A 14,790-nucleotide genomic window follows, 5' to 3' on the forward strand; every position below is an offset into this window, starting at 1 on the left:
CCTGTTTCAGAGAAATGAACTTGACCAAGTTCTTGAGGTACACCCCTTCCCCTTCCTTATAGTAAAACTGAGTCCTGATCTCAATTTACATGATTGAATAGTAGCCGTAGCAGTAAAATTGACCGAAAGTCTGTGTGTTACAGAACATTCTCAGATCAGGGGTCACAGCATTGATTTGTCTCATTGCTGTCAGGAGGACACCCCCCACCAAAGGCAGTTTGGGTTCTTTGGTGGAGACCTAACCACCCTCCAAAACCTCGAGTTTTCTGATGGACAGAGTCCATGCACTTCCTTCTGCTCCAGATTTCCTGAGGACCTTTCCCCCTCAGGAAGAGCCGCTAACAATTCATGTCCAGAAATCAGAAATCTCTCGTAGTAAAAGGGGGAAAAGCAAAGGACTTTGGGAGCTGCCAGTTCAGTCCTCGGATAACTGAGGAAGCCATCTGTATTGTTAGAGCTGTCATGAGAGACCACCACAGACTGGATGCCTTAAACAACAGAAACGTATTTTCTCACCATTCTGGAGGCTGGAAGCAAGACCTGTCGGCAGGGCTGGTTTCTCCCGAGGCCTCTGTCCTTGGCTTGCAGATGGGCCACCTTCTCACTGTGTCCTCACGTGACCTTTTCTCTGTTCATGCACATCCTCTCTTGCACCAGTCGTATAAGGTTAGGGCCCACCCTTATGACCTCATTTAACCTTAGATACAGTCACATTGGAGATTAGGACTTCAATATGTGAATTTAGAGGAGACACAATCCAGTCCACAGCCCCACCGTTTCATTGAGAGTCCCAGGTAACGGTGTTGTCCAAAGGCAAGTCATTGTGCCCTCTTCCTGTTCTTTCCTGTAAAATGTGACTAGGCTAAAGGTTGCGCTCCTGGAGAAAATTACATTTTAGTTCTGATAACTATGGAGTACCAACTATGTGTAAAGGACCCAAGAAAGGCTATTTCAGATCTTGAAGGGCCCTTAGAGATTGGCTGGCCAACTGGACTCAATTGGATCTTAAAGGAAGCTGATGCTCAGAAGGTCTGAGCAAGTGTCCCACCTGCCCATTCCATACAGACATAGAAGAGGAAAAGATTAGCAGAGGCAAAGGCCAACCCCTCCCCACTTTCTCAACACATATGCTCATGCACATTCTCTCTCTCTCTCCCCCCCTCTCTCTCTCACACACACCAGATTAGGGGAGAAAGGCCATTAGGGAGACCCCATTTGATTAGAAGTAATAGAACAATGACCATGAAGTCAGACCTAACTTCATGGCAAACTCTAATTTTTACTATCTGTGTGAGTTTGGAAAAGTCGCATAACCTCTTGAAAACAGCTTCCTCAATTGGAAAATGAGAGGTTTGAATTTAAAATAGAAAATGCAGAGCATATGTGCTTTCTTTTCACAGAATGTGCCCAGGGAAGACATTGCTAATGCGTAGACACTTTGCCATTAAGCCAGAGCATCCATGCCCTTGGAGTTTCTCTCAGTGCCCACTTCCGCCTCAGCCAGCTACCACCAACACTGCAGATCTGGTGTTGGCATGCAAAACAGAAACCTGTCCTATCCAAACCGGAAAATGACTGTCTGAGGCTCCTCCCAGCTTTCTATAAGGAAATCACCTATAACCACCGACATCTGCAGGGTGTTTTAAGAAAGAGGGACTGAATACTTATCACTCCCATTCCACACCAAACATACCTTTTAAGAAGTTAAATGCTTATTTTTCAGGACTTGCTTTAGAGCTCAGATTATAAGAAGGTCTTCCATTTCCCAAATTAGTCCAATTCTGCTTGATATTTTCAAATTTTATTTTAATCTTCAGTTGATAATCAAAATATTTTGGGCCATTAATACCATGATGTGGTCCACTAGCCTGGTTCATTTGGGTATGAACTTATAGAAGCTGCTATGGAAGCTGCAATAGCCCCCTCGACCCCTTTCCCATCTCTAGCCTCTCCCACCTCCAACACATCCCACACTCACTGCGAGGTGAGCCTGTCATTACTGTGGCTCAGATCTCAGCCTCTGACTCAGAAATCTTCAATGATTGTTTAACATCCTCTGTGGAGCTCTAGCCCAAGCACGTCAAACTCAAGGGCTAACACGGGCCAAATAAACAAGGCATGTGGCCCACGGGTCACGAGTTTGACATGCTTGCTCTAGCCTTTCATCCACCCATCTGCTCCCTCTCCACCTCACCCATCACTATCAGCTTCCCCTGGGTTGGCACCACCTTCCTAGGTCTGAATTTTTCTATACTTTCCATCTATCCTCCTGGGGTTTATCCCCATTCGCCATCTCAACCTGTAGAAATCACACCCATTCTTCAATTCCCATATTATTTGAAGTTTTGCTTTTCCTTCCCATGTAAATTTCCCTGTTCTCCTCCAACCCTGGATATAATATCTCCTCCATTTTACACTGTCCCCCAGATAAAGAGACACCAATGTTGTATCAAGTCTGGGGCCAACAGAGAATAACTGGCCACATGCATAACCTTGCTCCTTCCCCCATTTCAGACCAAGAAACTTACCTTGTTCCTCCTAAAAGTCTGGCTCATGAACTTAACTCAGATTCAATCCGTCTGAGCTCTAGTGCTGGGGTACCGGCTTGAAAGGAACCAGGGACATCCGGGGAGGAATTGGATTGTCTGGCATCAGGGCAAGAACTCGGGGGTGGCTTTCTCCCAGTCAGGGGTGTTTGCAGGGGTCATTGTTCCTATGCTGAGACCTCCACCTTCGCAAAGCTGACAGGTAGCCATATCTGAGTCTCCATCAGCCTGGCTCACACTGTTCGCTCTGCCCTAGTGATTCCCTGAGACCCCACCCCATTCAATTTGCTGCTGCACTCAAGCTGTTTGCCATATGAATGGCCTGTCCTGGCTCAGGCTTCAGACTTTGCTAAAATCTTTCAAAAAAGCAGTAGCTGGCATCAGCCACCCCATACCTATCAATAAAAGACCCAAGACCCAGCACTAGTACCAGCCTGCCTTACTTCACAGCTGTGCCTCAGCTGGGCACTCCAAACCCAATACAAGAAGCAGCCATCTGCAGACGTCTCTGTAGCTCCTGTGGGTGGCCCCAGGCAATGGTTGATTTTGCACCTCCCAGGAAGCCCCAGAGCCAGAGCATCTGGTGGACAGCTTCAGAACATACCAGATTACAACTCTACACATCCACAAGCAACACACTCAAAGGAAGGGGCAAACTCAGTGAGCACCAAAGCCCCATTGAAGCAAGACCTGCTCCATAGGAGTGTCTCCTGTAGCTGGTCCTCACAGCCAATTGGCCTGGGGGTCAGTTCCTCCCAGTGATGCCAATAGCAATCAAGGCTCAACTACAAGACTGTGCACACAGCCCACATAGGGGTAATCCTAGAGTGCCCAACCAGGTGTCTGGGGAGGCTGAGCCACTGGGCCCTACAGGACACCTACTACACACGACCATTCTACCAATTACCAGGAGACATAGCCACTCTACCTAATACATAGAAACAAACACATAGAAGCAGCCAAAATGCAGAGACAAAGAAACATGTCACAAGTGAAAGAACAGAAGAAATCTCCAGAAAAAGATCTAAATGAAATCAAAGCAAGCAAACTAGACAAGAAAAAGCTAAAGGAGTTCATCACCACTGAACCAGTATTACATGAAATGTTGAAGAGTATTCTAGAAGAAGAGAAGAAGAAGAAAAAAAAAGATAGAAAATATGAACAATAAAATGGCAATAAATACATATCAGTAATTAAATCTAAAAATCAAATAAATTAACAAAAAATCTAATTATCAAAATAAACTGAATAAAATAGAATCAGATGCATGGAAACATGGAACAGACTGACAAATATCAGAGAGAAGGAAGGGAGGGTGGGAAGGGATTAAACAAAGATCTTATATGCGTGTATGCATTACCTATGGACACAGACAATAGGGTGGTGAAGGCCTGGGGTGGGGCAGGAACTGGGTGGAAGGGGGAAATGGGGGAAAAAAGGGGGGACATCTGTAATACTCTCAACAGTAAAGATTTAAACATAATAATAATAAAAGAAACTTACCTAATGTGACCATTGGTTAGTATTGGTCAACTCACCTCGTTATGTTGTTGATGTTGAAAAGTTGGCCAACATAATACCTTGGCCTCACAGTGAGTCCAATGTTGTATGAAGTAAATAGAATGACTTTCAAAAATCAGATTTTTTTCCTGCTGGGACATCTCTGATCCCAGATGTTAGGGAAGCACTGCAGAAGGGTAGGTACAAAGGGAGCTACAGAGTTGAAGTCTTTCATGCTGAGCGCCACCTCATTTTTCTGCTGGCAAATGGGAGTGGTGGGCAAAAGTATCTACCTTCTGTTCTGAATTTCCAGCCCCCACACGGGTTGGCCTCCCAGGACCCTGGAGCAGAGCCTGCATCCTCTACCCCAATCCTCTTCTCCCACATTACCTCCCAGCAACCAACAGCTCACATGACCCAGAACCAGAGTGGAACCAATCCAACCACTAATAGGAGAGAGATGTCATCCACTTCGCCACCTTTAATTAATATGTATGTGGCTAAGAGCCCCACGCAACCCAGGAACCAGAAGAGCCCAGAAACGAGCAGGGCATGTATTTTCCTTATTGACCAGTAGATGGCGCTGTAGTGCAACGAAAGACATTTTGGCTGGGAGCCGGGACCTGGCTTCTGGCAGACCTGCCCCTGAATTGATTTCTAAAGTAGCTTCACTACCACTTTGACAAGAACACATCTAGAACAGCGAGATCCACGGCAGGCTTGCTCTTTCTTCAGTGCCTAGGATCCTAGCCAAGCCAGCAGGCCAATGAACGGTCTTAGCATTCCACTGATTTATATGGATATTATGAGTTGGAACTATGTCAAACTTTGACATTTAAATTCAAAAGTGAGCACCGAATATTGATTGCCTTGCTTTCCAATGACTTTGTGCAATTAAAAACGTTTTTTGGCTCCCACAGGCCCTGTCTGCCCAGCTGACAGTTTTAAAAACAAGAGAGGAACTGGGTGCTTTTTAATAGCTCTTAAAACGCTGAGGTCAGACCCTGTCTCATAACCTTTCCTCCCTCATTTCTCAAAAAGAAACTTTTCCCCATGTACTTATTTCAAAAAACACAATTTACAGATTGGTTCTCTCTCTCCCATGAAAGTGTGAGATATTAAAGAAATTAAAGAGAAACCTTTTGCCTAAACTGCACACAAAATTGTGGAGAGGCTGGTAGATTGGGGCAGGGGGTACTATTTGCTCTTGGCATAAATGGCTCCCTTGATGAATGCACAAAGCCACTGTGAGAAATAAGCTTTATCCAGAAGTCAACAGATGCACTCCCCCAATAGCATGTATCTTGAGCGACTGTGACTCTTCAGTTTCACTGTGCAAGGGGTGACGAGGTAAGAAAGGGAAATCAATTAGCCGCTCTCCACCTATCCAGTGCTCAAGGCGGCCTCCTAACTGTAAAATATAACCACTCTGCGCTTCGGTCCATGGGCCATGCTGCTACTGCCATGCTCGACCTCCTTCCGCCTCTCACCCAAAAGTCTCGGATACCAATGTCCTGGGAAAACTCTGCCTTCCGTCGGAAGAGACCTGGAAATCCAGTGCTTTTCCCCAAGGGTGGAGTCTGAGCTCACGTTCCTCCTCCAATTTCAGACCAGTTCGTGGGCACTTTAGCAACAATGAACTCCACCGTGGAGGTGGGGGAAAGGGAGTTTTAACTGCTTTGTTGGCCAAGTTTAGACAGTCACTCCTTCAGAAAGCATTCATTTTTATGCTTGAGACTTGGAACTTCCCTTTTGTTTACCAATTTTTAGAAGAATGACTTGGACTCCTTTGGGAATTCTTCTTAATTTGCCATGGTCAACTGTGTGGCAGAGAGAAAAACCAATACCTACCAAATGCTCACCATTTGCTCCTGTGCACATCCAGGATCCCAGAAGTTAGGCAGGGATGTGCAACTGGTTCAGACAACGCAGTGTGACAAAGGGTCACTTCTGGGCTGAGAAGGAGAAAAGGTCTTTGCCTTTCTCTGGGTTCTTCCTTTCCTTGTTCAGCAAAGACGACCAACCCTGAAGGTTCCAGATGATGCAGCTTCAAGGTAGTAGAACCTCACCCGAGCTGTTTGGCTCAGTGCATAGGCAGGGGTCCTCAAACTTTTTAAACAGGGGGCCAGTTCACTGTCCCTCAGACGGTTGGAGGGCTGGACTATAGTTTAAAAAAAAAACTATGAACAAATTCCTATGCGCACTGCGGGCCCGGGACGAGTCAGCTGCTAAGCAGGACAGGCAGCGGCACCCGGCGGGCCGGATAAATGTCCTCGGCGGGCCGCATGTGGCCCGCGGGCCGTAGTTTGAGGACGCCTGGCATAGAGTATCGTCCTGCGGAACAAAGGGTCCCAGGTTCAATTCCAGGCAAGGGTATGTACCTCAGTTGCAGGCTCCTCCCTGGCCCAGGCCCTGGTCAGGAAGCGTGCAGGAGGCAACCAATCCATGCAGTTCTCTCTCATTGATATTTCTCTGTCTTTCCCTCTCTCTTCTGCTCTCTAGAAATCAACGGGAAAAACAAACAAACAAAAAAGATGGTAAGACCTCTGTCAGGCTGGGCCCTTGAGGAACTACATGGAACAGACCCATAGAACCATGTCATGGAAATAAGAAGCAAACTTTTGTGCTATGGAGACAATGAGATTTGGCGGTTAGCATGTTTTTAAGCATAATTCAGCCTATCTTGACTAGCATAAACCTTATTCAAGGCACATAGTTCTGCAGGGCCAAAGTCTGAATTTAAGTGATGGACTACTTAAAATTATTCTCTGGTGACTCAATGAAAAATGTGCTCCTGCAGGCTCTTAAAACTATAGTCCTAATAGTTGACATGTAGGACATTTGACTTCAAGGCAGAATTATCAGTTAAATAAGGAGTGCATTACCACTATTTTTCAGAGCAGTGGTGGACTATGTAATCCAACCAAACCCCTGGGTCTTCATTGTGTGGAGAGATGATCACACCAGCTTCACTGCTTCGTCTCTTCAAACAACAAAAATCATAAGAGACAAACTACTTTCAATCCAACACACTTTATTCTTTTTTTTTTACTTTTTTTCTTAATTTTCAGTGATCAAGTATTCAAGATGTTGTAAACCGAGGTTGATTAGTACATTGACAATAGATTTCATTAAACACAAGGAAATTATACATATTTTAAATTACCCTAAGAGGTCACCAAATAAATATTCATTTTTAAAATCACAAAATCAAACTTCTTTATGCAACAACTCAAAACAGCCTTTCATCACAGGCATACACAGCTCTACACACAAAACACACACACGCTAAACACGCACTCCATTAGGATCCTGACGCCAGCTGGTTTGACACAGTATCACATCTCCTTTAACTAAAGAATCAGAGGCCGACCTGCCTGTTTCATGCTTCTATCTGACATTTCGGGTTTGGGGTGGAGGTATGGTTTTAAGAGAAATGCTCACTATAAAATCTTACCAATTATTCTTATTTTTCTTTTCTAGATACAAACTTTAAATTTCTTTTGTTCACCCCTTTGGTTTAACATGTCCCTTCAATTACATTGGTTTTAGTCTTTAGTATTTTCTCCTTCAACTTTCACATGTAATAGTAGAATACCAGAAAAAAAGACACCACCTTCCAAACCCTAGTATTAAAAACAGCTTACATGGGTGTGCGTTTTTAGAGAATAAGAAAAGATTATCTGAAATATTTTTCTCCTCTCTCGGAAATTATTTTTAGCATCTGATTATTCTTGCTAAAATAAATATCAAAAGCACTGAGTTTTTATAAAAAGAAGATTCCCCCTCACACCCTTCATTTTTGCAATGTCAAGTTCATGGATTAACTGAAGTGATGAGAGTAATGAGTGTTTGCTTCCGGGAAGTTCAGAGTTTCAAAAGCGAAGTGCATGCAGTCCCTTATCAATGAAACACCGTGGATTCAGTGGCGTGTTTTTGTGGTGAGCATGCTTCATCAAGTACTTCTAGCACCAAGGCATTCTTTTTAACGTTATAAAAGCGAACACCCAGGGAGGGTCTTCCTCATATTTGACCCTTCTTAGGGCTGAGTAAAAGTGAAGTGCTTAAAATAACATACACAGATCGGATTCCATTGTAGCAAGAAGTCTGGGGTGGACACAGCTAGCAGCATCCTGGGAGATGGGGAAAGAAGAGGAGACAGAAAAGATATAAAGTGCTCAAGGCCGCTGACTTCACGGTCAGCCCTGGCACTCCTTTAGCCGGCATGACAGAGAAAACTCGAACATGTGTAAAGGCCACCAACTGGTCTGCATAACAGAGAATCGGCAAACCTGCAGAGTAGGCAATTCTGGGATTATACCGTATTGTGATGTCCACCTGCTACTTAGAAGACTCAGTGTGCACCAATATATCAATAGTTACGTTCGTGTTTCTGTGCCACTGAGGATGTTCTTACGCACACACAAAATCACCAAGTAGAATTGGCCACCACCCTCGGCTTGGGCTCTCCCACGCCTCCTGGGCACACACGAGGATTTCCACAAATGCTTCAGGTCCATTCAAACTACGAAGCTTCTCCCTGGTGCCCCCGTGGCTGACACAGAGCCAGCGCCCAAAAGCAATGTTCCGCTCCAAGCCCACCGAGGAGTGCAAGCTGAACTGCGGACTGGGGAAGAGTTTCTTGGTGGGCGGTGAGAACGGAGGGCGGCCTCACCTCCGCCAGGCACCTCCCTTCTCTGGGGCTGCATTTCCCAGTGCCTGCTCCTGTTTCTTACTGCACCTTCCGGCGGTCACAACCGGACGATGGCTTGGTATATTACATGTAATGTTTTGTATACGTTCGCTTAACGTGTAACACTTTGTATATGTTCATTTAAACCTTTTATTAGGAAACTTAAACCAATTTTCACCAAAAAAAAAAAAAAAACAACAACAAAAAACTAATGGAAATGTTGACATCCTGAAAGAGGGGGTGGAAAAGCATACCCCTGAAATCCACAAAGCTCAGATTCAGTCAGCCTGAACCTCCTTTCCTCATATTTTATTTCAGAAACTCTACTGAGACACAACATTACCACCAATATTGGTTTGTTCTATATTAAATACACACTAGAAATAAATACTTGAGGTATGTTAGGACAAAAAAAAATTGAATATAACACTTAGCTAAATAAATGTAAATTTACTTGCAGATCTAAACATTAAATTTTAATGTTTCCTACAGATCTTTTTCTATTTTATGCAAAAAAATAACAACTTCCCTACTCTTCAGAAACAGTAACATGTCAAAAACTATAATGATTTACCTCACTATCGTCTAGTCACAACTTACCTCTGTTAACAAACACTCGGATATGCATTACGGAGTGTAAGCAGTGAGCCACCAGGAGAGAAGCCTGCATCTGAACCCTGACACACAAAGTCATGAGGGAGAATTGGCTGCCACCCTGGGCTTGGCGCTCCCACAGCTCCCGGGCACAGGGGAGCATTTCCACAAATGCCCACTCGACAGTCCTCAACAGGTCACTCCACCTCTCAGAGCCTCAGTTTTCCTGATCTGTTTTAATAACAACAACAACAGAACATAGCTATCTTTCAAAGTTATTAAGAGGATTACACGAATGATGTATATTAAATCTCTGCAAATACACCAACACTCAACAAATGCTAATTTGTGTTCTCTCTGCTCCTCCTTTTTCCCCCCATCTTGGTTCTGGATGACTTTTGACTGTTTTTCAAGAATTAAAGCCACCTACAAAGGATCAGGATTTCATAGTAATAAAAATAACCAAAGAATGTGCTCCAATACCCACCCACCCCCTGGGGCTTCTAAATTAATAGGCTAGAGTCAAGGATATTATATTTGCATATTAAAGCCAAATAATAGATTAATCTATAGAGTTTATGAAGGAATAAGATGACCTTTTTCCAAAGCAAGTTATTATAAGCTTAAGCTCATGGAGGGTGGCAATTAAACTTATAATAGGACTATAAAGTAACACCAATTTATTAACAAGCATATAAGAACCTCATATATACAATTAAATGGTGTCTATAAAATAATCACTTTAGTTGACTACATAATATTTCAGTGATGCTACCAGAGCCCAAACCATTTTGGAGACAACTTTTACTTGGCACACATTCCAAGACTTCAATCCCCCCTGATTTTTACTACTTATGCGACACTCACCAACAACACATTCATGATACACCTGCTACTTATAAGCATCAGATACTTAAGGCGGCACAATATTAACATTGTGATGTACGACTCATGCTCGTTTCTTTGAATTCTGGCCTAATCAAACCCAAAGGACTTCACAGAGTGGCAAATGGCAATGGGTCAAATGGTGCCCGAGAGAAAGAACTCGCACCCAGTCATTGATTGCTGAACTGGACGACAGTTCAAGGTCGAGAACAGAGGAGCAGCTCTCTACTTGTACTTGATGACTCCATCATTCCCTAACCTGGAGTTGTGAGAGCGGCTCCTTTTCAGAATGCCCCACCAAGAAGAGAGAAACTGTAACAGTGGTGAAACATACCCTCTTAGCTACAAAAAAAAGTGTAATCCCAGCAATGTTTTCTCAATGCAGTTTCTGAATAAACAGAGGGAAATTAAGGAAACACTTCCTCTCTTTCCCCAACCTATCTTCAACTCCAACACAAAGGGAAACTTCCTCTTCCAAAGACTCAAAGATTTTCCATAGCAGGGAAGGGGGAACTCTGAGGCCCCAGAGCAGACACTGGGTTAATCAGCAATATTTTCCAAAGACCTTCAATATGCACCATGTTGACTCAAGTTTGACGGACACCAGTGTATCTACAGGCAACAATGGTTCTAAGACTCAGTCAAACAAGACTGCTCAACGGGAAGTCCTTGTCACCCAGGGCACTGGTCCCGCCCCTTGGGAAGACATTCTTCAGTCCGACAGTGAAAACCCTCTCCACAAACTGCATGCAACCAAGAGAACCATTTGACTGCTGCCATTAGGGCAGAGAGGAAAACATCCCTGAGCCCAGAAATATTCACACCACCCCATGGGGCAGCCAACGATGGAGGGCAAGAGTCTGAATCATGGGACAGTTCTGTCAATCACATTCCTTCTGAGGAAGAGTGTAAACCAGCCACGGAAACCACTTCCCAGATTAGCCCTACATAAGCACAGGCTCCTTGGCAGAAACAGTGATACTGGTATTTGGGCCTCACAGTCCCGCCTAAATCTGAGTTGTCAGGATTCTTTTTCCGAGCAGCCAGCTCCCATGAGTTCACTTACCATCAGTCCATAGTGCTGTCAGGTGGCATCTGCCTGAAGAACCACGGAGGAAGCATTCTGGGTGGCACCTAAGTCGAAGTGGTGTGCTGGGAGGCACTGGAAAGGATCATGGATAATGAACCCAAAGGAACAGACACGTCCTCTCTGAGATCACTTCCGGAAAGTCACAGTAGGGAGGAGTCAAAGGTTGGTGTAAAATGATTCTAACCCTGATAGAGCTGGGTTCAGTAGGATAGACCAGTTTATTTTGTATTTTTCAATCATTACTTAGGAACATATTCTAGGTCCGGCTCCCAGATCTCCCTCCTCCTGTATTCAAGGTGATTTCCATACAGGCAAGTATAGCTTTCCTGGTTTAATGACTCTATCTCAGTAGCAACCATAGCAATTTTCTGCACATAGAAAGAGAAGAATACAGATTTGCTACTGTTTCCAGGCAGATAACTAGAATGATCGGGTGGGACTCAATCTTAGTCTCTGAAATTCCTTTTCCAACTATTTTGAGTGTCAAGTTTACAATTTCTAACTATCCTTATGTGGATCCTTAAGAGATAAAAGAATTTCTGCAGCAATTTTTTTTTTTTTTTTTTTTTTTTTTGGATGAGAAAGCCATGAGTTTCTTTCCTTATTATGCATCTCAAATTACGGTTTCTAGCCATATTGGTTAGCACACTAGTTTTAAAGCCCCTGATGAAGGAATACTGGAGTTTATATTCAGATTATCAGATGATTTTGCAGCCTTCTTAACTACCTTAGGATGGGGGCACACAGACCAAAAGAGAATGTGTTTCATGAAACGAAGTAGCTTTTCCTTTTATCACCCAATGCATATGTTTCCTTTGAAGCATTTGAAAAATCCTACCTGATTTATAAGTCTGCTATGGTTTAAAATGCTATTAACAGTACTTTAAGTTGAGCTTCCTCTTTTTAAAAACATATCTGCTTTAGTCTCTGAAAGCAAACGTAGCATGCTGCACTTACATTTTCCCGATCAAATTGCATAGTTGAGGCAAATTCATTTGTGCTTTGTAGCAGAACTCACAGTAGGTGTTCAGATCTGAAAAACTGTTGATTTGTGAATGCAAGGCCATGGTCAAGCTCACCTTTGTGGGGAGTGTATGCTAATGAGATGCACCGCCTTTACACTTCCGTGACTTGGTTAACCATGTGCCTTGGCCTTATACCCTATTGGTGCACGAGCGTGAAATTAACATAGCGGAAATGGTACCAAGTCTATCGAAGCTCCTCCTCCTTGGAGCGAAGGCGGGGGAGGGGTCTCAGTCCCGTTGAGGTATCCAGCCCTCAATCAACAGTGGCTGTGTATACTGAGTTTTGTTCGTTTGAGGATTGTGTCTTTAGAGCTTAAAAAGGGAAAGAAAGAAAAGAAGGCACGGGTGTTTCTCAAGTCGCCAATATTCAGCTCAACCAACAAAAAACTAAAGTCTTCCATTTTCAAGCGTCAGGAGGGAGGCTACACGGCAGCAGGGCTCTCCTCCAGCCCCGGGTCCGGGGAGGGACTTATTGCTTCTGGGAAGGGCCCCGGGTAGGTCTGTGCTGTGCATTGGATGCCTTTTCGCAGACGAGTCTCTTGGTGGAATTCTCCCTGCGTGCTGAAAGCCGGGCAGGATCGAGTCCGGGCATATTTGTCCGCACCGTCGGGGTGGCCCACCAGCTCACTCACAGTGCCCAGAGGGAACTCTCGCCACCTCTGCCTCTGCAGCGCGTCCTCCTTGTATTTGATAGAGTACCAGGCCAGAAAAATAAAAATAAAGCCGACAAACTTGAGGCCGGCTGCCAAGCCAAAATAGACAAAACGAAATGATGTCACATTGTACTCCCAGCAAGAGCCTTGCACTCCGCATTCCTGCTGCCAGAGCATGCAGGTGGTGTCGATAACTGCTCCAAAATAAATCGGAGTGGGAATGTATGCTAGAGGGGCAGAGGGGAAGAGAAGAAACATGTTTAGCACATCTGACCAAACAGATCTGTAAGTTAGCAAAGTGCTCTGTGTGCTTGGAATCCAAGAGAGGGGAGTGGTTTTCTTGTGTTACTTGATTTTGTTAAATATATGTCACGCCTTATAGTATACTAGAGGCCCGGTGCACGAAATTCGTGCACGGGAGTGTGTGTCCCTCAGCCCAGCCTGCACCCTCTCCAATCTGGGACCCCTCAAGGGATGTCCAACTGCCTGTTTAGGCCCAGTTCTACCTGGATTGGGCCTAAACGGGCAGTCAGACATCCCTCTCACAATCCAGGACTGCTGGCTCCTAACTGCTCGCCTGCCTGCCTTCCTGATCACCCCCTAACCACTCCCCTGCCAGCCTGATTGATGCCTAACTGCTCCCCTGCCAGCCTGATTGCCCCCAACTGCCCTCCCCTGCAGGCCTGGTCCCCCCCCGCAACTGCTCTCCCCTGCAGGCCTGGGTCCCCCACAACTGCCCTTCCCTGCGGGCCCAGTCGCCCCCAACTTCCCTCCTCTGCTGGCCTGGTGACCCCTAACTGCCCTCCCCTGCAGGCTTCAGCGCCCCCAACTGTCCTCCCTTGCAGGCCTGGTCCCTCCCAACTGCCCTCCCCTGCTGCCCTGATTGCCCACAACTGCCCTCCCTTGCAGACCTGGTCCCTCCCAACTGCCCTCCCCTGCTGACCATATTGTGTCCACATGGGGGCAGCCATCTTTGACCACATGGGGGCAGCAATCTTGTGTGTTGGAGTGATGGTCAATTTGCATATTACTCTTTTATTAGATAGGATAGAGGCCTGGTGCACGGGTGGGGGCCAGCTGGTTTGCCCTGAAGGGTGTCCCGGATCAGGGTGGGGGTTCCCTTGGGGCATGGGGCGGCCTGGGCAAGGGGCCTGTGGTGGTTTGTAGGCCAGCCATGTTCCCCGGTGACCCAAGCCGAGGCCCTGGTATCTGGGGTTTATTTATCTTCTAAAATTGAAACTTTGTAGCCTTGAGCGGAGCCAAGTATCTTGCTCACTCCGTGGCCGCAAGCCATTTTTGCTGGGATTTATTTATCTTCTATAATTGAAACTTTGTAGCCTTGAGTGTAGGCCTGGGCGGGCCAGGGCAGCAGGGAAGCTTGGCTTCCTCCATTGCCGGGGAAACACAAGCCTCCTGCTTGCTGCAGCTCCGTGGCTGCAGCCATCTCGGTTGGGTTAATTTGCCTACTTGCTCCTGATTGGCTGGTGGGCATGGCTTGTGGGTGTAGCGGAGGTATGGTCAATTTGCATATTACTCTTTTATTAGATAGGATTTACTATAAAAATGTTTACTAAATTGTTGATGTTTTATATCTTCCAGTTTGCAATTCAGTCAGAATGTGTTATTGATTTTTAGGGTCATAAAAATGTCTATTGCTAAAAATGCAATTTGGGAATCCTTTTAAACTTAAAAATCCAATTTTGTCATTAACTGCTCAAGAGGCTATACTGGAAGCCTTTATGATCCACTAAAATTCAGTACAATGAGTTCTTGGGTTCTAGTATTGGATGAGGTAAACACTGTC

The 14,790-nt window shown here is 45.1% G+C and overlaps 1 protein-coding gene across 1 annotated transcript in view; it reads right to left on the reverse strand.

Annotated features, from left to right (window-relative positions):
• Positions 1-11,504: 11,504 nt before the first annotated feature.
• SLCO5A1 (solute carrier organic anion transporter family member 5A1) overlaps positions 11,505-14,790 on the reverse strand; it is a 98,168-nt gene continuing 94,882 nt past the window's right edge. The window contains exon 10 of the mRNA XM_080646882.1: positions 11,505-13,213. Coding sequence (XP_080503008.1) covers positions 12,756-13,213 — 458 coding nt within the window. The 3' untranslated portion in view covers positions 11,505-12,755. The remainder of the gene's footprint in view (positions 13,214-14,790) is intronic.

The sequence above is a fragment of the Plecotus auritus genome, assembly GCF_963455305.1.
Source record: "Plecotus auritus genome assembly, chromosome: 11".
Classification (NCBI taxonomy): Eukaryota; Metazoa; Chordata; class Mammalia; order Chiroptera; family Vespertilionidae; genus Plecotus; species Plecotus auritus.